Below are 24,154 nucleotides of genomic sequence, written 5' to 3'. Positions count from 1 at the left end.
CAAGCGAACGCTGGCAGAGCCGCGCCATCCTCGCTGTGTGCGTAGAGGCAAGCTAAGGGGCAGACGGGGAGGGGACACACCGACATCCCTGTAGTGGATTGAATAGTGGGCCCCAGAAAGATACGGCCCCCTCCTAACCCTGGGAGTCTGTGAGTGTGACGTCATCTGGAAAAAGGGTCTTTGCAGATGTAGCCAATTTAAGGATCTTGCGATGAGATCATCTGGTTTCCTGGGTGGGCCCTAAATCCAGTGACAGGTGTCCTCGTGAGAGGAAGGCAGAGGGAGATTTGCTGCATGGAGAAGGTCGTGTGAAGACCGAGGCAGGTGCGTCTACAAGCCAAGGGATGGCAAGGATTGCTGGCAGGCGCCAGAGGGAACCAATCCTGTGACATCTTCGTTTCGGACCGCTGGCCTCCAGAACTGTGAGAGGGTACACTTCTGTCGCTTAAGCCACCCAGTTTGTGGAACTCTGTTACGGCTGCCCCAGGAAACTGATGCAGTCACCCCGCACCTCAGGGCCAGATCAGGACTTGAAGCCAGGGCTGCTAAATCCCCACTCAGTGCCCCTTCCCCTCTGCTGTGCTGTCCCTCTAGACAGGTGACACGCTTAGAACAGGACGCATGCAAGTCAGCCCTCTCTGTGACAGCCCAGCCGGCCCTTCCTAGTCAGTGGCGTCACAGGAGTGCACGGTCTGGTGGTCAGGAGATCTGGTGCTGACCCCGGCGTTCCCACCAACGAGTCTGGGACCTCAGCTGGTCACTCTCCCTCCCTGGGCCTCAGTTTCCTCAACTGAAAGGGAGAGATTTGGACCAGCAACTTCTGGAGTCCTTACACAGGCAAGTTCCTGACTCCGTGTAAACATGCTGTCGGGTTATTACAGCAAGCTGTGTGACATGGCAATAACGTCGAGGGCTGGAATCCCCAGGATCGAGGTGACTCCGGATGAAGAGAGTCACAGAATCGGGTGGAACGGTGGCCCCCCCTAATGCCTTCTCCGAGGTCTCCTCTTGCATGTGCCTGTCTCCAGCGCCCAGCCGGCCCCAGCTTGCTCACAGGCGCCCAGGAGACTCCTGGCGGGAGGAATAACAAGGTCGTGGGCTCCCTCCGGCGTGTGCGTTTGTCTGTCGCTGCCCACGGGAGTTTCCAGTGGTGGGACAGGTGCGGGCCTTTGTGCTCCCCTGAGCACAGTCAGAGCTCCGTCTTCCGGAACCTCCCCAGGACAGCCTCGGGGCAGCTGCTGTGGCTCGGAAGTCCGGCTCCTCCTCCTGGTTGAGGTCCCCATCACCACTCCTCTCTCCAGACGTTGGTGATTTCCAGGACCAGCTTGCACTTGTCAAGGTTTGTTTCCGCTGGGAGCATCTGCAGTTCTGGCCAGGTTTCCCTGGGCTGGCTCAGCCTCTCCCTAAGGACACTCCTCGCCTGCTCCCGTCCCCCCTAAGACAGAGGGGGTCCAGGACGCCAGAGGGAGGTGTCCACAGAACCTGGAACCAGCGGGGCCTCAGAGGGAGCCCCGCTCCTCCATCAAAGGCACAGGCTCGCTCTTTGGGAGAGTTTTGTAATGTTCTCCAGCAGGAAGCTTCCACGACAGAACTGGAGGAAACACAAATGGAGCGAGTCCGCGACTTCCAGCCAATGGCCCGTGGAGAGCTGCACCCATCTCATAGGGTTGTCACTGCCGCAGTGGGAGCTCTGTGACAAAGAAGGTGGAGCTTTGGGGAAGCCCTGGGCCCTTGGCAGGGGGAAGGGAGGGAGCCATGGGAAAGCAGGAGAGCTCCCCGGAGCTGAGCGTCACAGAGCGCTGCCCCTGCCTCCCCAAAGCTCCCTTCCTTCCACTTCCCTCCCCGGGCCACAGGCGCTGTGGCAGAGGGGCGTGGGCTGGGAGGGAAGCGTGTGGAGGCCCAGGGAGCGTCATAAGCAGTAAGGGCGCTGGCTGGATTAGAATCTTGGGCCACCGCTTCCCAACTGGCCGGCTCTGGAAGATGGCTAGTTGTCTTTACCAACATCCATAACCCCCTGTGTCCACCTCAGCAACACAGCTCTGGCTTTTAACTAGCTATGTTGACACCCAGCTGAAAATAGACCTTTCCCAGCCTCCCATGGAGCTGGATGTGGCCAGGATTCTAAGTCTAGCTAAGGAGACACAAGAAGAAGTGTTATATGGGACTTCTGAAAGGCTCCTTTAAGGGGAGAGCTTGCCCTTCTTTTTCCTTCTCCTTTGGGTTGGCTGGAATATGGATGGGATGGCTGGAGTCCTAACAGCCATCTTGGATCAAGAGGTGACCTTGAGAAGGAAACTTCATTCTAGGAGAGCAGAGGATAAAGATAGGAGCCTGGGTCCCTGATTCCACTGTGGAGCTGCCCCAGAAACCCTGCCCTGCCTACCCATGGACATCTTTACACGAGAGAGAAGCATAAATTATCTCATTTAGATCACTGATGACCTTTTTTCCATTATAAACAGCTGAATCTAATCAATAGTGGTACAGTGACATGGGGCAAGTCATTTGACCTTTCTGAAATTGTTTCTCGTCTGTAATACTGGGGTAATAATATCCCTTTTACAGGTTTATAAGGATTAGATGAGGTAGTACAGAGGAAAGTATCTTGCAGAGTGCCAAACACACTATAGTCGCTTGACAAATGGTATCTGTCTTCCCTCTCCATCACAGCAGCCTCGGGGGCAGGAGAGAGGAGCAGTGAGACACACACACACACACACACACACACACAAATCTGCTCTGGTTCGTTATCGGGACTTTACTGAATCTGTAGATGGATTTAAGAAAAATTGCCCTCTTAGTAATAGTCTTCCAATCCATGAATTTTATATATTCCTGCATTTACTTAGGTCTTTAATTTCTCTCAGAAATGTTCTGTGTGGAATTCTTGCACATATTGTCTTTGATTTATTTCTAGGTATTTGATGTATTTTGGTGAATATATGTGCAAATTACCATTGGGAACATACTTAGGGGTGGAATTTCTGAGTCATAAGGTGTGCATATGTTCGGCTTTAGTGGATACTGCCAAACAGATTTCTAAAGTGGTTGTACCAGCTTACACACCCACCAGCTGTGACTGAGGGTCCCGATTGGCTCACATGCTCACCAACATTTGGTGTTGTCAGCTTTTTAATTTTAGCCAGTCTAGTGGGTGTGTAGTGGTGTCTCATTTCAGTTCTAACCTGCATTTCCCTGATGACTAATGCAGTTGGGCGTCTTTTCGCCTCTTTATTGGTCATTTTGATGTCCTCTTTTGTAAACTGCCTAGTCAAGTCCTTTGTCCATTTTTCCACTTGGCGTCTCTGCCTGTTTCTCCCTGGTTTGCAGACGTTCTTTTTATATTGTGCGTATGAATCCCTGGACGGTTATATGTGTTACTTGTACCTTCTCCCGTTCTGTACCTTGTCTTTTCACTCTTTTAGTGATGTGTTTGATGAATAGAAATCCTTCATTTTAGTGTGGTCCAGTTTATCAGTCTTCTTTCTGATTAGCATACTTGTGCCCGTTCAAGTGTCTTTGCTCGCTCAGGTTCATGTGCATATTTTCCTATCTTATCTTTTAGAAGTTTTACTTGACCTTTCTCATGTAGCTGTAGAATCCACATGGAATTGGTTCTGTGTGTGGTCTGAGGTCAGACCAAGGTTAATTTTTTCCCTGTGGATGACCAGTTCATCCAGGACCGTTTGCTGAAAAGTCCATCATCCTCTCCACCCCCCGGCCACCAGTGTCACCTTTGTCATAAGCCAAGTGACTCTGTATACTGTGGACCCATTTATGGACTTTGTGTCCTCTTCCATTGGTCTGTCTGCCTGTCCTTTGACCAAGACCGCACTGTCCTAGTAACTGAAGCGTTAGGATGAGACCTGATCCCTGTAGGGTTAGCCCTTCCTCTGTGTCCTTCTGTAAGATTCTCTTGGATGTTCTGGGCCCTGATGTGAGTTTTTGTTTAGATCTACTCAAGCATTTACATTTTCCATTGCGTTTCATTCCCCCCCGCATCTCTGTGCTTCCATTTATGATCATTTTCTTTCTGCCTGAAGAATTTCTCTCGGTCTTTCTTTCACTGGGGGTTTGCTGGAGACAAATTCTCTCAGTTTCTGATTGCCTGAAGTGTTCTTTCTTTTGCCTTTAACTTTGAGTGATACAGTAAGCAGGTGCACTAGATTCTAGATGGACTGCTACCTCCTCTCAGCACTTTAAGATGTCACTCCAGTGTCTTCTGGCTTCTGTTCTTCCTGTGAAGTCAGCTGTCAGACTTATGGTTGCTCTTTTGAAGGTGATGCATGTTTTTTTCCTCTCTAGCTGCCTTGAAGATCTCGTCTTTGCCTTGGTCTTCAGCAGCTTTACTGTGCTGTGCTGAAGCAAGGTTTTCTTTGAGTTTGTCTTGATTGAAGTTCTCAGAGTTTTATTGAACTTTATGAATCTGTGGATTGATGTGTGTTTGGGGAAATTCTAGGATAATATCCCTTTAAATATTGCTTCAGCCTGTTCTCTCTTCCTCACATTCTGGGACACCAATTATACATATGCTATACATTTTCACCATATTCTGTATGTCTTATGTTCACTTCTTGTTTTCTCTCCTTTCTTCCTCCCAGTGCTTCAGTCTGAATGTTTACTACTAACCTTTCCTCCAGCTCCCTGACCTACTTCCTGCTCAGCCAGGTGTGCTGCTTCAGCCGTCTGTTGAGTTCTTAATTTCAGTTATTATACTTTTGATTTTTAGAATTTCCACTTTGTTTTCTTTTTTTCTGTCATAGCTTCCAGTTCTCTGGTGATGTTCCTTATCTTTTAATCTATTTTCTTGAACCTATAAACCTTGCCATTTAAAGTCCATGTCTGGTAACTTCAGGCTTTGGATCCCCTGTGGGTCTGTTTCTATTGCCTATTTTTCCTCTTTCCTTCCTTCCTTCCTTCCTTTCTTTCCTTTTCTTGTGTGGTCCTATCTCCTAGTGTACCTGGTAAATTCAATTAAGTGAGTTGGATATCAAAAGCTGTAGAGGCTCCAAGTGGTGTTATCTTTCCCCAGAGAAGGCTTATTTCTCTTCAAGCAGGCAGCTAGAATAGGGCAGGTCACTTTAACCCACCAAGAATGGAGGTGACCCCAGGCTCGGTTCTAGTGCTTTAGGGCCTGGTGTGCTTGGTTGCCTTTACTCCTGGGGCTCGTCTTTCACTGTTCTCAGCTGAGCTCCTGGGGTGTTTACTGGGCTGCGTCCCAACTTCTGTCCTCTTGATGCTGTGAGACTGCAGACACTTCCATCTGTGTCCTTAGCCCCTCAGCCACCATTTTTTTTCTCTGCTTCTCAGCCTCTTGCCTTATGCCGCTTAGCTACCACCAAATATTTCAAGTGCAAATGTCAGTCTGAACTCTGGGCTCTGTTTTCTGTGGTTCCTCTTCCTCTGAGACCTTCGCCCAACAAGCCTTGCTCCCTGATAGCCCTGAATACAGTCTTTATCTTCCCCTCCCTGTGGGACTGCTGAAAACTCTGGTCCCGCACTTTCTGTTCCTGCAACTAGCCTTCCTACTTACACATAGCAAGTGCCTCCAGGGGAAACAGCAAAGAGGGCTGGACTCACCTCCAGGCATTCCTCTTGTCTCCAGGATCCTGGCTCCTCCAGTCCTAGATGTCCTGGTTGCTTTCTGCTGCCTTTGAATAACTATTTTCATATTTTATTCTGCTTTTCTGAATGTTCTTTGTGAGAGCTGTGGTCTGATATAAGCCATTTCATCGTAGAGTAGAAGCCTGAACTGAGACTGTTTTGCTTGAAGGATGGAGAACAGCATGTTGGGGACAGGGTACGCCTGTCACTCCCTCAGCTCCTTGAAGGACTCTTGTGCAGAAGAGGGAGCAGACGTGTTTCTTGCGGCTCCACAGGAAGACGGAACCTACTGAATCCGAGTCACAGGGAGATGGATGCCACCTCTGCGTCTGGAAGCCTAGTCCGTCTTGTGCCCCTTAGGTGGAAGCTCTGCCTGAAGAGGAGCGAGCTTCCCAGTGGGGGAGGAGTCTCGGAAGGGGCTCAACAGACATCTGGAAGTTGCTATTGAGAAGATCCAATAATCAGACCATAGGGGCAACTTAATCAGTGGTAACCAATTTGTGTATTCTTGAAATCTTAGATTTTAAAAATACAGATGCCTAAATTATCTCACAGTCACCCTGAATCGAAGTGTGGCCCTGGCACCAGCACTTTAACAAGCGCCTCAGATGATGTACAAACAGGAGTGTTGGAACCAATAGACTGAATGTCCCCTGTTGCGCCATCCAAATGAGACTGTGATTCCAACATCCCACAGGGATGCTAGAGAGAAACTCTGCCACTTTTGCCATCCTGGAGGGTGGCCGTTGGAGATGTGGAAGGGAAGTGTCCTTCTCTTTCGCTTCTCTTCTGTCCGTGAGGCTCCCCTCTCCCAGAAAGCAGGACTCTGCTTGGTTCTGTTAGAATGACAGACTCATAAGGTTTAGTCACTTTGTGGGTTACCAAGCTTGTGTGGGCTAGCCTGGGAACCTAACCACTATTTATAGCATAGTTCTGTGGGAAAATATGTTCCAAGTTCCAACAACTGCCTTTCAAAAATTATGCTGGAGCACAACCTGTCAGTAATCGGGACTAACTGTATAAAGTTATTTTCTCAGAAACTTTAGTATCTCATGATAAACTTGACCTCAGAGAAAGTAATCAATCAGCTTTTGGTGTCATCTTTACAATGGAAGAAATTCCTCTGCCCTGAATAATTGGAGGCCGCTTTAAGAACAACTGTTCCTTTTTCTCAGACAACTGGGAGGCTTTCCTTCCTGCTGTCGTTGTTTTCCCCGGGGGGAGATCGGTGCTTGCTCCCCTGGGGAGTGATGAACAGCCTGGGATGTGCTGTGGGGGCAGTGACTTCCACTCAGTGTTTGCAAAGACAGCGAGAATGAGGTCACCTTCCAGGCCTTAGCTACACCTGGTCCCATTCCAGGGACTCTACCCACAGAAACGAGGTAAATGACCATTTTTGCAGTGTTGTCCACCCGTCTCCTGCTCCTTGTCCCCTGGATGAACAGGGTTTGAGATAGAAAAGATATAGATTTACAAGGACACATGTGACCAGTATATAGAGAGGCTGTATTGGCCCCAAAGTCAAATTGAATAAACAATGATCTTGGTCCCCCTACTGTCCACACAAAAATATAACCCAATAAACTATATCAAGGAAATTGAAAAATCGCACCCACTCACCTCCTAGTGAGACCACATGGGGAATGTTCACCTCAGATCTGGACCCCAACTTTGGGAGGATCGTAGAAGCCTTGAAGGACGCCCCAGTGATGTGTTCTCGGGGGAGTAGTTCTGGAAGCGTCTCCTAATGTGATTATTAGGTTGAATAAACAGGACTCAAACATAAGACACCACAAGCCCTCAGGTGCTCGCGTGATCAGAGAAAGCTCTAGAAACAAAATCTAACAGGGAGGCAGGGGTCAAAGGGGCCTCATTCCTTTTATGCCTAAAGCAATTAGAGACATCCACGTTCAAGTAATTGTTATTACTTTTAAAATAGCCAATAGCTGGATTTAACCATAGACCCAAATTGCTTTCAAAGATCAAAGAAAATATAGCCAAATAGTGAAAAGATGGAAAAGTAACAAGAATGCATTAAGACAAAACATTAAAAGGTGTGACTGTCACCATAGCAATATAGTATAAAGAGGAAATGCACCTAAGAAGTAGAAATTGCCTGTCAGAATTTGAAAAGGGCTCACTCTAATCATTAATCAGAGAAATGCAAATTAAAATTAAAAGGGGATATATTTTTTTCTTAACCTAACAAACTGACAATGATTTTTTAAATTAAAATACCTATTTTTGTCTCAGATGCAGGGAAATGGGTACATTCATTCACAGTGCGATTTTAAGTGTTTATATTTGGGGAGAAAAATTTGGTCCTATATACATGTGAATAGTGTTTAAGTTTTTTATACTCTTTGCCTCAGCAATTATAATTCTTGGAATTTATTCTGAAAAAATAATTATCAGTGTGTGTTCAGAAAATTTAGATACAAGGATGCTTTTTGCAATTTTATAATTGGGAAAAAGTAGCAACAGACTAAATGTCCAATAATTGGAAATTAGGTAAGGAAGTAGGCGAGGACGGGCACGCATGGGAGGATGCTGACCCCTGGCCACAGGCTCAGCGCAGTCTCAGGGTCTTCAGGGCGTCCTGGGCCAGCAGCTATGCTGGGTGGCCAGATTGAACGGTTACCTTTCCTAGAAGCAGCTGGCATTTGTGGGGCACCCACCACGTCCTGGACACTGGCCTGGGCACTTTGCATGCTTTACTCACTGAACCCGCACGGCCCCCAGCGAGGGAGGATTCGGAGACCTGGAGCAGATGGGACCCCGCCCCAGGCCACACTTAGCAAACCACAGAGCTGGGGCTGGAGGGGGGTGCTGCCTGCTGCCAAATCCTGTGCCCTCCCCACCGTGCCAGGCTCCTGCCTCTATCGCTGGGGGGAACTTCTGGATCCCCTGGTCCAACCTCCTCATTTTTCGGATGGACAAACTGAGGCTTAGAAAGCATCTCTGTAGGTGTGGTTTTGGGTTCTGGTGATACCTCAGTGACCAAGACGGATCACATTCCTGACCCCATGGAGCTTAATTCTAGTTGGGGGGGATGTGGAACGACAGACAGTAAGCAAGCAAACACATAAGTAGGAAAATTGCAGGACGTGACAAGTGCAATAAAGAAGATACAACCGGTGGCCAGAGAGTGCCTGAGTGAGGGGCTTTAGAAAGGGTGGGTGGGAGCCGTCCTGGGAAGTGACAAGTGCTGACATTCGCGTGCCGAGAATAACTCGCAGAGCTGGGAGGAAGCTTTCCGGCAGAGGAAACAGCTAGTGCCAAAGCCCTCAGGCGCGAACAGACTTGATGTGATTGAAGGACCCAAAAGGTTCAAGGAAGAGAGAGCCTCATAATGGACCATTGCACGCTCCCCCGGGAGGAGAGCAACGGCCAAGGATGATGGGGGAAAGGGCTGTGCCGGGACGCAGGTGGAGGGGTGCGATGACTAGTGAGGAGGGTCTCAGGGAGTGGGGCCCGGCGAGAGACACTGCTGTCTCCTTGAAGAACCCTTGGTCTGAAGTTTCTGCTGTGTGCTTTGAGTGATGCACAGAATGTGATGGGGGGACATGATGCGTTTCTGAGGAAAACTGTAAATAGGACTAAAACCTGAGTCATCCGAAGGAGCTGGAACAAAAAGAAGGAGGCGGATCCGTTGCTGGGACACCAGCGGCGCATTTGGTCAGGCAGGGTCGCGCCTGCGGGATCCACAGCTGGAGGGACTTGGCTGCCCACAGGCACATGCGTGAGCGACCCCACTCTGGTAACACCTTGAGCCAAGGGCAAGACACTTATTTGGGCTCCAGCCACGGAGGGGGACCCAGCTTTCCCTCCCTCTCCCTCCTAAGGCACTAGACCTGCCCCAAACAACTCGGGATGGTTTTCAGACTGCAATTATGCCCTCAAAAGTCAAAAATAAGAGAAGTAGCAGAGATGGAATGGGACCAGTCTAGCTACACACACACACACACACACACACACACACACATACACACACACACACAAGCTATGTGACCTTGGGCATATCTCTGGACCTCTCTGTGCCTCAGGCTGCGGGTGGAGCGGGCATGTGTGACAGTCTCTAAGGGCCCTTCCCAGTATAAACTGACAATGAGTCAATGTGTGATTTGTCCCCAAGGAGAGTTTTTCTGAAGACGAAGCCCTGGGCTCTGATGACATTTCTGGCAGAGGAGTTCAGAAGTGATTGAGAAAGGCCCGTGGAGGGACTGAGGATAATGGGTTCCCCGGGTGGCGTTCATTTGGATGCGTAAGCCTCAGGGACTGGAGTAAAAAGGCAGTTTCATTACTTTGTGGCCACAATCAGAATGTTAATATCACCAGTGAAATTCTTTCATGAAATTCAGTTCAATGGGAGACAAAAATTCTTCTTTTTAACTGCTGAGTTATTCACAGACCCTGCAATATTATGGAAGAGGAGAGAGGAGGGGGCGTGGCGTAGGGTCAGAACAGCCCTTAAACCCGGGCCCCTGGACCTGCCCCAGACCCCGTGCTCTAAGAGGACCCCTCTCAGGTCCGTGGGGCTCAGAATCCACAAGGCCACCAGACATGCCCACCCTGAGCTGGCCCCCTCCCTCCTGGACCACGCCCGGAATTCCCTACCCAAATGGCGGGAGCCACCCTAGGGCCCGGGCAGCCCCTTGCCTGGGCCAGCCCTCCTGAGGGTGAACGCACCTCTGGAGCCATCAAGGGGCTGCTGTCGCTGGCGGGGGAGGAGGTGTGCCCTGAGCTCGGCTGGGCCACAGGGGTGGGCCACAGAGAAGGCCAGCTCCCCTGCTGCTGCGTCCAGCCTGAAGCTCCGAGGAGCCCCAGAATGCTGAATTCAAACTTGGCCCTCCAGGTCGTGAGGAAGGCCTACTTATTATGATGAGGAGATAGAAAATGTTTTTTGAGCAGAATGTTTGCTTGTCTATAACTTACACATTTAGACACGTGGTCTGTGGCCTGCACTGGCACTCCAGCCCCAGGCCCTGTGAATACAGGTGGAGGCCTGGTTAGGGTGCATTGCTCCTTCACGCTGGCCTTGCTGGACAGCAGGGTTCAGACCTCAGCTCTGCCGCTCACTAGCTGTGTGGCCCTGGCAAGTCAGCTTCCCTGGATCAGCTTCCGCGTCTGTGAAATGGGGGCTGCAACAGTGTCTGCCGCTTGAGGCTGTTGTGAGGATCAAATGAGAGAAGGTAGAGAACGAGCCTGGCCCGCGCCTGGCCGCAGCGGGTGTTGAGGAGGTGAGCTCTCGGCACCACGTGCCTGATGTCCCTGTGGCTGTAACTTGGTGTCTCCCAACCCCCTGTTTTCCAGACTCCACAGCAGTATGAGAGAGAGTACAACAACAAGCGCTCAGGCGTGGGGCCCAGCAAGTTCCACGGGTACGCCTACGACGGCATCTGGGTCATAGCCAAGACGCTGCAGAGGGCCATGGAGACGCTGCATGCCAGCAACCGGCACCAGCGGATCCAGGACTTCAACTACACGGACCACACGCTGGGCAGGATCATCCTCAACGCCATGAACGAGACCAACTTCTTCGGGGTCACGGTCAGTCCCAGGCCGTCGGGTTCTGCTTTCCTTGTTGCCCCTTGGAGACGTACAAGGCAAGAGGGGCCGTGTCACACGCCCTCTGATACTCAGTCCGTTCTCTTGGATCGTTGAAATAACTCCCTGTGGCCGGAGGGTCGTGGGGCTGGTGAAATGGGCAGGGGCAGAGACGGTCTCTGCCACGGTGGGAAGATGCTTCTCTGTGACTCATGGATTAGGAGGGCGGAGCAGGTGGAATTGACCGGGCCGGGAGGGTGGGTGGGGGCGGGCCCCAGGAGCTCTGGACTCAAGGTCGGGTTCAAATCCTGGGCCTGCCCTTTCAGGTTACCTCCTCCACACCACAGAGTTTTCATTCCCCGAAATGGGAATAATACCTACCTCGTGAGGTAGTTATAAAGATTAGCCTTTACAGAGTAAAAACTGCTAATGTTAATTGAGCAAGCTGCTTGCTCTGAGCCTCGAGTTTCTCATCGGGCAAATGAGGACAGTAATATGTGTCTTGCATGGAAGCTGGGAAGATTGGCAATGATAATAATGGCTAATATTTCTTAAATACTTATTATGTGCTAGACACTGTGCTAAGAACTTTATGTGGACTCGACTCGGTGATGTATGCCTGTGCTAGGCCCGTCGCAGGCACACGGTAAACGCGAGCGACGGTTATTGTTAATAGTGGGCTTGTTGCACCCGTAAGCCACCCGTAGGGAGGAGGTGTGTCATCCTCCCCATTAAAGGTGAGGAGCCTTTAAGTCCTGCAGCTGATCAGAGGTGGAGCTGAGGTCTGAGCCTGGGTCTGGGTCTCAGTTGCTGCGCTACACGACCTTCTGGTAATGGAGATAAGTGGTAGTTACTTATGTCTCACGATGATGTATTTGTCACACACTCTGCTCCCTGAAGATAAGGAGAGTTTGCCTAACAAATAGGTTGAAATGGCTCAAGTGCTGTCCTGTGTCCTCACTCAGAGAGTCGTCTGTAGGGTCCATCTCCTTGAGGTGTTAAGAGTTGATTGGTGTGTTTCTTACCCATCCGTGTTCCTTTACGCCTGTGCTTGGGCTTGCACTGTTGGTCTGGTGGGCCAGAGCTCATGCCGGTGCTAAGGGTGTAGACATTGGTGTGGAGGCGGAGGTGAGTGAGATGGGCTCCCTATGGCCCGGATGCAGGGGTGACACCTGGACACAAATGACAATAAGAGGTTAAAAGTGCTCAGCGCCATAGGAGAAGCTGTGTGAGCCCAGAGGGATTCTGTGACCCTTGGTGAAGAAGCGAGGGAAAGCTTTTCGGCGGAGGCAGCATTTGAGTTGTGCGTTGGACATGCAGAGAGGGGGCTGGCAGCCTGGCCAGATGGAGCGTGGTGAGCAAGGGAGAAAAGCATGTGTGTGGGGGGGACACACGGGAACGCTGGAAAGGAGGAGGATGCTGTGAAGGTAAGTCGGGCCCAGTTCTGAAGGGGCGAGCGAAGGAGGCAGGCCTTTATCCCACAGTGCACTTGCCCGGCAGGACCCATGTCCCTGGGAGCCGGTGAGGAGCACAGTTCTCGAGCCCCCCAAGATCCTCTGAGCCAGTCTCCGGGGTGGGGCCCAGCTGCTGTGGTTTAACAAATCCTCTGGGTGATTCTGGTGCTCGGTAGAGTCTGAGAACTGCCACTCTGGGGGGTGCAGAACCGCTGAGGTTTGCTAGAAGGAAGTGGCTTTCCAAACCCCCGAGCTGAGCCACTCTCGACCTGAAGGCTCTGGCACCTGACCTCTTGTAGTAAAGTCTCACCTGGTGCCTGGTACAGGGCACAGGTGGAAGAGGAGCTCTCTGTTGATGGAGGAGGAGCCCGGAGCCCTGCCTGTGTAGCCCCCCATCCTGCCTGTGCAGCCCCGGGGCCCCTCCCTCGGAAGGCTTGGCAGAGCACCACGCACCTCAGAAGTCTTTCTCTTTGTGGCACGAATTCAGACTGAGCCTTCAGAGGGCTGGGGTTCTCCTGGGGTCCCCCGGTGGCATTGTGGCAGAGCTGTCTCAGAAGGAGGGTGCACTTATTCGGGTCGTCTTTGGCACGTTGTTTCTCATTTAATAGAATGAATTCACGGTACCCTAAGCTGAAACGGCTGGATAGAGAGCTACAGAATCTAGGAAGCCTTCGCTGCCTCTCAGGATCTTGGAACCCGGCATTTTGCCCCGATGCCTGATGCAGCTCAGCTGGTGATAATGTATAACTGCTTCTAAGCGCTCTTTCCTCTAAGCCAAATAGTACGTAATCCTTACTTGATGAGCAATTAGATAAGACCGCCTGAAACACTTCACACAGCTGGAAGATGAGCTTCTTTTTAATGGGAAATTCCTTGACACGTGTCTGCATCTGCTCCAGAGAATGTCAGAACTGAAAGCCGTCTCAAAACCCCTTAGCTTCAGCCCCTTGTTGTAGGTGCGCACACGACCTCGGACAGGCGGCCTTCAGGGTCACCTGGAGGCAGGATGGTAGCTCAGATCTGCCGGCCCCCACCACACTCAGCGCCGGCTCGCTCATCTTCTAGTTGAGAAAGAGATCCCAATAATGAAGCATTCGGCACTGTTTTCTCCTTCTCCTCATCCCCTTTGTCGCCATTTAATATATGCTTGCCATTGGGTTGTAGACAGTTTTCATTAAAATTGTCTTGTGATCAGAGGAAAAAAGGACATCTTCTGACAAAATAAAAAGTGTCTCTGTGGTCCAAGGAGACCACAGAAGGCCAAGTTCAGCCATTAATAAAGAGTTAGAAGGCAAGGAACAGGAGGCGGAAATAAATGGGAGCGTTGTCTCTGTGCTGAAGGGTTTTCATTACACAGCACGCGGTATCCATCTTTCTGCTCTCGGGCAGACTCTTGATTCTGGGTCATCCTTATTCAGCATGTTTACTATACGGAAAATCGTTTAAGCACATTAAATTAATTATATCCGTGACTCAATTTCAATTGATTCTGTGTGCACGCTTCCGGCTGGGAGCTGGGCCCGCGGCTCCTGGTGGGCACGTTGAAGAAGAGATTTCTTCCCCGCATCCCAGGTCTGGAATTTGGCTGAGTGTGGGACCCAGCTCCGTTTCATCTTCTTAGGCTCTCTCCTTGCAGCCACCTCCTCAGGGAACACTGGGAGATGGGATTCTGTGTCCCTTTCTGCACGCCAGTGGCCTGGGAGGCCTGCCACCTCTGGCTGCCTGAGTGCATGGTTCTGATTTTTGGCCCTATTATGACTTTTCTATGATCTGCAAATCTTAGAATGCTTCCCCACTGGAAACCTGCTTCTGCCAAACGTGTGACCAGAAACTCAGGCTAGAATTGGCTATTTAGGCCTCAAAAGCCCAGAGCATTCTGAGAATCCCAGCTCAGCAGGGTTCACCTAGGGGGATGATTCCTAAACTTGTGAATGTATGAGAATCTCCCAGGGGAGATGTCCCAGCCCCGCCCTGGAGCTTTGCAGTAGAACAAAGGGATTCATGTTATCGACAAGCAGTCTGCTTGTCGAAATAGCAACCTTGAGAACTGCCCGGGCTCTGGTAGATGTGCATGCGTGTGCACAAACACACATGCACGCACGTGAGCGCACACACTTTTTGATTTTAAGCCTGTCAGAGATGTATTTGTTCGTACATTCATTCACTCCTTCAGTAGACCCTGTGCTGGGTGCTGGGAACTGGGGCCATAGCAAGGACTAACATGTGGTCCCTCCATCTAGAGCTCGGGGCCCAGTGGGGGAGATAGGCAAGTCAGTGGAGAATTGCTGGGCACTACCCTAGGTTGCCCAACACCGTTGGAGGGAGGACTCCGTTCTGCTTGGGGAGGTGAAGACCAGGGGGCTGTCCTCGATTTTCCTACAGTTCAACAAGCAGAGCTCCATGAGTGCATCATTGCAAGGTGCCGGTCTGTAGGTTCTCAGCCGGGGCCGTGCCCTCAGGGTGAGGATGCAGCGCCAGGCTCCCCGTCCCCAGCACTCGTGGCAACAGACTGTGGCTCAGTCAACTTCTCCAGTGAGGCTGTTCTACCACAGGTGCACTAAATTCATCAACAAGCTTACACCGCAACCTTCAGAACGTGCTTGGGAAGGTGTGCAAAGTGTCCAGGTAAAACTCAAAGCCTTAAGGTTTTGGGGGGTGATCATTTTTTAATTCTTCCCAGTTTCCAGGCTCTTAAAACAAGGATGATGTCCCAGACCTCAGGGTGGACAAATCCTATGGGAATGTCAGACTGAGTTATGACGGCTTAACCAGCAGTAGACATAGCCCGTTAGGAGATGTTTCTTCGGATCTGTGTGTTAAAATGACACCCTATGTACTTTGTGGTGCCCACGATAGAGGCCAAATAAATTACACACTATGGTGAAAATTCGATACGTGTCATATTGTTCCCGCAAAGTTACTGAGGGTATGTCCCCGGCTTCGGCTGGGGGCTATGTGCCTTCCAAGAGCACTTGGCCATAGAGAGATTGAAAGAAGCCCTGAGGAACGTCTGATGTGAGCAGAGGGCCCGCTCTTGCTAAACAATCTCCTGCGACTGGCTCCCTGCTCCCGTGGGTGCGCCTGACGTGGAAGCGACCACAGGTGCAAGAGGGCGCCGAGTCCCGCCGAACAGTGCTGCATCCTCTGCCCGGCCTCTCCACCAGCTGCGGGTCTGCCCATCTCAATGTAACATCTGTCGGGAGAGGCCTGTCCCCTCTGACAGCTCTGGTCTCTAACTGGTCTCACTTGGAAGGTGACCGAGGAGCAGCAGCTGGCGATTTGCAGGGTTAGTTGATCACTTTGCTCTTGTTGCTGGTGAACAGGAATCCAGCCTTCGCCAGGGTGCCCCTTAAACGTCAAGTTTTTATGCAAGATTTTTAAAATCGATCTCTACTAAGACTCAAATACTGCCGCTGCCCCCACCCCCCACTGGCCTTTTACCCTCGAGGAGGACATCGCAGAACAGACTCGCTTTGGCTGCAATTGCAGTCACTCCAGGCACTTGGAACCAGGGAGGCAGAGGAAGCTGGGGAGCTCCTGGTCCCTGGAAACCGCGCTGGCGGCTGCAGGCCCCGTTTGTCTCACACCCGCGGTTGCCTTGCCCCACTGGAAGACTTCACGCACGCACACACGTCATCCTGTTAGCGTTGCCCCATCTCTCCTGCCTGTCTGATCTTTTGGGATCCTGGTTCTATTCTCCAGTACAGAAGCCAACCCTCAGGCTCCCCACCGGCCCCTCATTTGTGCCTTGTATTTGATATCATCAATTAGCCTATAGATTTTTTTTTCGATTGAATCTGAGTGGGACAAGAAACAGAGACCTAGGAACTCCAGCAGAAGTGGAGAAAGCACCACAGTCCAGGACTTGGCCTCCCTGGGGCTGGTCATTCTGCCAGGCATGAGTCCATCCCCCGGATGGTCATGACTGCACCTGTTTCTCGATTCTGTACTGGAGGCGATCACTAGAGAACTTGTCAGACGCTCTGCAGCCGTCCAAGTGGGGTGTGTCAATGGCGTGTCCTAGAAAGCAGCGCTTGTCCCCATGACCTCGTGCTGGCTCCAACACCGCTCAGGCTGTCCTATTCTGAGGTCCCCTGTCATGAGCCTTTCTTGGCTGTTGCCCAGGATCAACAGCAAATCCTTCCAGAACTTTCTCTGTACCCTACTTGTCCCCACCCCATCCCAGACCCAAAGAGTTCTGGTGGAATTGCCTCATACACAAACCTAATGTAGGAGCTGATTTGAGAAGCTGGCCTCCCTCCCGCTGTTCCCTGGCTAACCAGCGCACCCTCAAACTCAGATGCAGCCCACCCCTGCCCGGGGCCTGCGGTGAGGAACCATAACTGGAAATGCAAATTTGAAAAGTCAGACCAAAGAGGCCACAGTTCACCACTTAGAGCTGTGTGACCTCAGGGAAATTGTTTACCTCTCTGTGCCTCAGCTTCCTCATCTGTAGAGTGGAGGGAAATCAACCTTCTGCATAAGGTTGTTGAGAGAAATAACGATAGTGGTTAGCACCCATTAACTGCTCATCATGATTACTATTATTATTACTGTATACTATTGCTATTACAATGACTTTTCAAAGAGGAGAGTTTATGTGGGTCTAATCAAGCAATATTCACATTCAAGGCTAGCAAGCAATCACTTTATTCCTACTCAGTGCCAGTCTGTTTCAGCTATATCTCATTTAATTCTCTCGACAATAATCAAATCTATTGACTTGTATTAAGGTTGTAGTGGTTAATATCCAAAGAGAACGGAGGACACCTGCCTGTCAGCAGGAATACCTTCCGGTTCTCCCCCCCGCTGCCCTGGCCTCTGGGGACTTGAGGGCATCCTGCCGGTGGAGGCATCTGCTCGCACACCTCCCTTCTGCTCCTCCCTTTAGTCCGGCTCCAGGCCGCTCATGCTCCAGGGGCCCTGAGGATCACGCTCAGCACCAGACACAAAACTTACCACAGCGGATGCTGTCAGTGCCAGATCTGCTGGGGTCCCTTTTAGGGGCTGGTTAGGTGTGCCCATCCCCCGGCTGTGCTGGCGCCCCTGCTCATGGCTCACCCCTTGGGTGATTGGCGCCTCCTGGCCTGGAGGGGCCTGGGACCTACGCCCCAGCCCGGCGACCTGCAGCGATGACTGGCTGGCCTGGTGGTACCACACCAGGCGATTCACCCTCCAGAGCTCCCTGCGGGATAGGCTGAGGCTTGCGTCCCCTGAAACCTCATCTGAGCTTGGTCTCTTCCCTTTTCCTCTCTCCCTGCTGGCTTCTCCTGAGAACCCGTCCTTAATAAATCGCTTGCACGTGACGCCCTGTCGTAGCCTCTGCTTCTGGGGGACCCAATCTAAGACAGTGATGTGTCCTTATGGGAAAATTGAGCATTTTCAAGTGAGGATTTTCACCATACCCTAATTGTTATCTCTGCATTAAGCTTAGCACCCCCTCTCCCCGCACCACCCCCCCCACGGGGTGCAGGCTTCCCGAGTCCTCTCCCTCAGGCTCCGTGCGTTTTGCTCGCACTTTGGTCTGTGGCAGTCAGCCCGTGAGAGCCATAACTGTCTCCTCCAGGGAGGCAGCAGCTCTCAGAGCTGCAGGGTCCGCAGCTCCCCATCATCCCCTGGGGTCCTGCCCTTGGTGCTTTACACCCGGTCGAGCTCAGCAGACTACCGGTGACTGAGTTACCTCATAGGATGGATCCACACGTGACTGGGAAGCTCGGTCGCGCTCTCCGACTCTGCTGCCCTCCTGGCTTCTGTAAACTAGAAAGCCTTTTCCAACCCAACAAATAATCAGAGCCGACAACAGAAGTGCTACGAGGTCGGTGGCTCTTCGCTCTGCTCACGGCGACTCCAGAATCCTCGCTGGCACAGTGGCGTCGCTCTTCCACCCCAGTTGTGGGGATCTCCCCGGCATGGGTGTGCCTTGGGGTGCACATGGGGGTGGTTCTCACGGCTTCCTCTCCCCTCTTCCCCAGCCTCTCCCATCAGCTTCTCTCGGGGCTCAAGTCCCAGGGCCTCAGGGGGAGGGGGAGTTGCTGAGGGGCCCTCTGTGTCTTCAGACCGTCAGGAGCACTTCCTAGAGGTGATTGCTAGTAATAAACAACAACTACAGTAGTAACAATCCTCGATGTGTGACTGCCCTGTGTGCAGAGTGCGTTTATAGCCTCCATCCCCTTCATTTCTCAGTGCAGTTACGTTTATTAATGTAATGCTAATAATAGCTATCAGTCATTGAGCTCCACTGTATCCTAGGCAGCATCCTGAGCACTTTGCACACGTTGTTGAAAGTGATGCTCAAAACAGCTTCCCGGTGGAGGATGTCGGACTCCGAGTGCCTGGATCGCTCCTCCCAGAGCGCTCCATCTCACCCTCTCGCCTGTGTGGCAGCTCCGCCCCCACGGCACCTTCTCGGTGAGGCCTCCCTGACACCTTATTTAAAATTCCAACTCCGGCCCCCTTCATGCTTCTTCACAATGGTTACTTACCCCCATCTGACGTGCTGCCCATTCTACTTATTCATGTTCTGCTTTGTTTTCTGCTGTATCTCTAAGACTTGGAACCAGGAGCCTGGGACATAGTGGGTGCCTGATAGATATTTGTTTAATGAATGGATGATTTAGATACTTAATGACCACGTCATGGATTAAAAAGAAAACAGGCTTGGGCCAGCCCTGGTTGCCTAGTGGTTAAGTTCAGCATGCTCTGCTTCAGCAGCCTGGGTTTAGTTCTCTGGATGTGGACCTACATGACTCGTCTGTCAGTGGCCATGCTATGCTGGCGGCTCACATACAAAAAGAGGAAGATTGGTAGTAGATGTTAGCTCAGGGCGAATCTTCCTCAGCAAAAAAAAAAAAAGGCTGAGCAAAGACAAATGATTTACTCAACATCCTACAGATAGCTAGTGACAGAGTTTATTCAAGGCTGCCCAATCTGGCTGACTCAAAAGCCCATGTTCTCGACCATTTAGATATTCTATTAATTCAACCAGCTTTCTTAGCAGCAGACCTGGGCCAGGCAGGAGGAGTAAGATGTAAGGTTTGCCCCCAAGGAACTCAGCATCCAGAAAACCATGTGAGATGCATGGCAGGGAGAGCAGGAACCCCTCTCCCCATGTTAATAGTGGAGAATGGTGTGGTCCCCTCTCCGCACTGGGTAATTTGTGTGTCCATCCACCCCTTCCCACTGGACAGGGAGCCTGAGAGCCCCTTGACTGGGACTGTGGCCCCTAATTCTCTCTATATTCCTGGTGCCTTGTACACTACTGGCTCTTAGTCTGTGAAGCACACGTTTGTTGACTGACTGAATTAGGAAGTTGTAGCTCAGCGAGAGAAGCAACTGTGCTGGTGTCCCGTGGAGTGTTACTGGTGAGCCTGGTTCAGAACCACATTTTCTGGTTCTCAGTGCAGATGTCTCCAATCGTGTGGTCTTGGGTCCCGCTTGGCTGCCCTCTCAGTTGATTTACACACAATTACAAATGACTGCAGATAATGTACAGCAGAGCAAAGAAACCTACTCCTTCTGCTGTCAGATAAATTTGAAACATCAAAATAATGTGATTTAGTAATTTGAATTGATGCCTAGCCTTCCAAAGCTTGCAAGCTTGACTTCCTCAAGTCAGGGAAGAATTAGCTGTTTCCTTATAAAAAGCAGTGTGGGGGCATGAGTCATCTGCTGGGAGCTCCAACAGAAGCCCTGTGTACAGACTCTGTCCCGGTCCCCTGAGAAGCAGACAGAGGAAGGACCCAGTGACATGGTGGTCATGCAACAATTACGGTAATGACCAATGTCACCAGAGGAATGGCTGTAGTTTTGAACGCTCACTCTATGCTGGGTTCTGTGCTAAGCCCTTCAATGCATTATCTCATTTAATCCTCATAATAACCCCTATCATGGGTTGAATTGCATCTCCCTAAAAATCCATATTTGAGCTCGTAACCCAAAGTACCTCAGAATATGACTTCATGTGGAGACCGAGTCATTACAGATGTAATTGGGTGAGATGAGGTCCTACCGGACAAGGGTAATCCAGCGTCACTAGTGTCCTTATAAAAGAGGAGATGTGGAGACTGACACGCCCACAGGGAGAACGCCACGCAGAGATGAAGGCAGCGGTGGGGTGAGGCCCACAAGCCGGGGACACCGACGATGGCCAGCAAACCACCAAAAGGCGGGGGCGGGGGCCTGGTCCTCCCTCCCAGCCCTCAGGAGGAGCCGACCCTGCTGACAGCCTGATCGTGGACTTCGAGCCTCTGAACCCTGAGGCACTCAATTCCGTTGTTTAAGGCGCCCAGCGTGTGGCGTTTTGTGCGGCGGCCGTGGGGAAGGCATACAACCCCACACAGGGGAGACTGTTGTCGTCAGCATTTTGCAGAGGAGAAAACTGAGACGTTGAAGGATTTTCTCAAGGTCACAAAGCTGGTGAGTGAGGAGCTGGGACTGGACAGCGGCAGGCTAACTTTGGACCTCCCTTCTAACCGTCCTTGTCCTGTACACTCGCCCCTCCAGCAGGGGCCAGAGGATCCCAGCCGGAGAATGACCCGGCTGAAAGGCACCGAGAAGACCCTACCTCCCACCACCCCACGTTCCGGGGGCAGCCGTGGCCGCCGTGACCTGCTGAAGGAGCGGTGAGGCTGAAGCCGGACCCCGGCCCCTCACTCAGGCGGGCGACTCTGCTGGACGCCCGCTCCCACCTTCTGGGGACGTCCTGCGCGCTCAGTTTGGCCGACCAGGCTGGGAAGCAGCATCTTCTGTCTCACTCGCTCCTTCTCCCACTGGGTGAAGGGAGAGTATTTTACAGCCGTGTCACAGGTTCTCCTCATTCACGAATTTAAAAATAGCACATCCGTTTCTTTCTCTGATTACAAAAATAATACATGTTCACTACAGAAGATGTAAAAAGTAGAGACAAGCACCAAAATGAAGATCAAAGTCACGGGAACTCCGTCCTTCAGACAGGCCCCGGGGCACTGCAAGACGACACTTCACACTCAGATCTGATCTTTTTCTTCTGAGTCCTTTACAACTATTTGTTTTGATTCCTCACATGATAAAGCTTTTTGTATGGCCATGATTCTCAATCTTTTTAATGCCATCTTTTTTTTATTGTGATAAAGTATACATAACATAAAATTTACCATTTTAGCCATTTTTAAGTGTCCAGTTCAGGGACATTAAGTACATTCACATCCTTGTGCAACCATCACCACCGTCCATCTCCAGAACTTTGTCACCTTCCCAAACTGAAACTCTGTCCTCATTAAACAATAACTCCCCATTAGGTGCGATCGTCTTAAAGCTAATATTTCTTATGGGAAAGCTGATTTTATTCATTTAATAATTATTTTTAAAAGCATGTGTAAAAATATCAGCAGTAGTTTGCTGACTGATTCTAGCGGGAAATTACAGTATTTGCAAGCTACCTCTAACCAAATAGTTATTAGTCCACAAAAAGTTTGGTTGCTTTTTTTCCCCTTTTTTTTTGCTGAGGAAGATTTGCCCTGAGCTAACATCTGTGCCAATCTTCCCCTAATTTGTATGTGGGTCACTGCCACAGCATGGCCACCAACAAGTGGTGTAGGTCCACACCTGGTAACTGAACCCAGGCTGCTGAAGTGGAGTGCGCCAAACTTAACCACCAGGCCATGGGGCCAGCCCCAAGTTTGGTCGCCTTTTCTTACAAAACCCTAAGAATGTACATTTTAAAATGTTGAGAATATAAATAGTGAGCAAACATTTCAAAGTAAATAATATAGTTAAACACTAGTGATATCCCCACCATTGAGGAAAACACTTAGATGAAGGTATACCCAGCTCCTGTATGAAAAGCACATCTGAAGAACTCCTTCAGACACCCCATGTACTTCTCTTTGCCTGAGGCCAGAATAGCCTCAGTGTGTGTCAAGGTGTGTTAGTCTGTGAGCTTGCTGAGTGGGGGGAGTCTACGATCAGGGGAGGGCGGCTGACGTAAATTTCAGCTGACAAGACGGCGGCTTTGAACGTTGCTGGATGCCAGCTCCGCCTGTGGGCTCACACAGGCTTGCACACACTCCGACGCGGCCCTCTGTGCCTGCCTGGCTGGTGGCCAGCCCTGTGAGCCCGTGCAGGAAGCCGGGAAGGTCCAGTTTCTCGTGGAATTGTAGCACCCCCCACCCCCTTTCTTCTTTCTCGCTGGAATTCAAGCTTCCTAGAATTCTTGCTTAAACCAGTCATTGGCAAGCGGAGACCTGGAGTCTGGCCAGGGCATAGTAACTTGTGGAAGGGGGTGGGGTGGGGTGCCCACCTTTGTCTTCCTGCGAGGCATTGGGGTGAAATGCTTAGGGGCGGGGACTCTGGAGACAGCCGTCCTGGGTTCACTTCTCAGCTCCACTTGCAGCCGGTAAACTTGGGCGAGAACTTATCTCTGCACCTCTGTTTCCTTGTCTGTAAAATGGGGGTGATGCCTTGTACTGGGCTCCCCGTAAACAGACTCAGAGACAAGCGCTGTGGGCGGAGGTTCGTGGAGAATGCAGTGAGGGGACATGGTGAGAAAGGGAGGGCGGCAGGAGGGGCGGAGCAAGAAGCTGACCCAAAGCGTGGTTGTAGCCGAGGCCGCAGCTGATCCGAGGGGAGCCCTGGAGACGGGGTGGCCCTCAGAGTTGTCCAGATTGGGGCCCGGGGCCTGGGCCTTTGTGTCTTCCCTTCAGCCAGTCGTAGCCGCGCTGGGCCCTGGGGGGTGATTCTTGGGCAAGGCCGTTCTCATGGTGGAGAGTAACTCCCAGGAAGGGACCTGGCGGGGGTCAGTGGCCAGTACTTCCAGGAGCTGGGGGATGGTGCTTCGGCCATAAGAGGGGACCTGAGCAGAGTCCGCCAGTGGCCCTGCAGATAACAAGGCCTACCATACAGGGATGTGAGGATTAAAGAGGTCTGGACATGCAGGGTGCCTGGGCCTTGGTGAGGGCGAGGATGCTAAGGGAGGCTGCACTGGGACACCAGCCGCACACAGTCCTCCAGGAATTAATTTTCCAGGAGATCCTGGGTCCCCGTGTCACTGCTTCACTTGCATTCTTCCGGCTCTTGCTATCTTTGGCATTGCACATTCTCACATTCACATGCACACAGGCAGCACGCTCCCATGCACTCACGCAGACCCCTAGATATGCCATTTATGGGTGTTCGTGATCATCATGTATAGCTGTCTATCAGTCTATTCCACTGGTTTTCAACTTGTTTTTCAAAAGAGATTTTACGCATAAGCCCAGTATCGTTGTCCCTCATTTAACATGTACATTGACCTTAAAATTTCGTTTAACATAGCGTTTTTTTTTTTTCAAATTTGTCCCTTGGAAGACTTTGTTAACTCTCCTTTTCTATTTAAAAATTAGCAGGCAAATTTCTGCAGCGACAAGGATGAAGCAAAGCCTTAGTAGGGAACCTGTCGCGAGCCCTCAGGTCAGCTCACCCTGGTCAGACCCCAAAAAGGGCCTGAGGACAGCGATGGCGGTGGCAGCCCGCTGACAGAGCCCTGGAGGCAGGAGAGGGGACGACGCGAGCTGGTCCCCAGACTTAACATTCTT

At 51.2% G+C, this 24,154-nt stretch overlaps 1 protein-coding gene across 3 annotated transcripts in view; it reads left to right on the top strand.

The window, feature by feature from the left end:
- Positions 1-24,154, top strand: part of GABBR2 (gamma-aminobutyric acid type B receptor subunit 2) — a 331,181-nt gene that overhangs the window by 189,377 nt on the left and 117,650 nt on the right. For all 3 annotated transcript variants that reach the window (XM_070595867.1, XM_070595866.1, XM_070595868.1), the window contains one exon: positions 10,918-11,154. In XM_070595867.1, coding sequence (XP_070451968.1) covers positions 10,918-11,154 — 237 coding nt within the window. The remainder of the gene's footprint in view (positions 1-10,917; positions 11,155-24,154) is intronic.

The sequence above is a fragment of the Equus przewalskii genome, chromosome 26, assembly GCF_037783145.1.
Source record: "Equus przewalskii isolate Varuska chromosome 26, EquPr2, whole genome shotgun sequence".
Taxonomy (NCBI): domain Eukaryota; kingdom Metazoa; phylum Chordata; class Mammalia; order Perissodactyla; family Equidae; genus Equus; species Equus przewalskii.
This window is presented reverse-complemented; position numbering and strand designations above follow the sequence as displayed.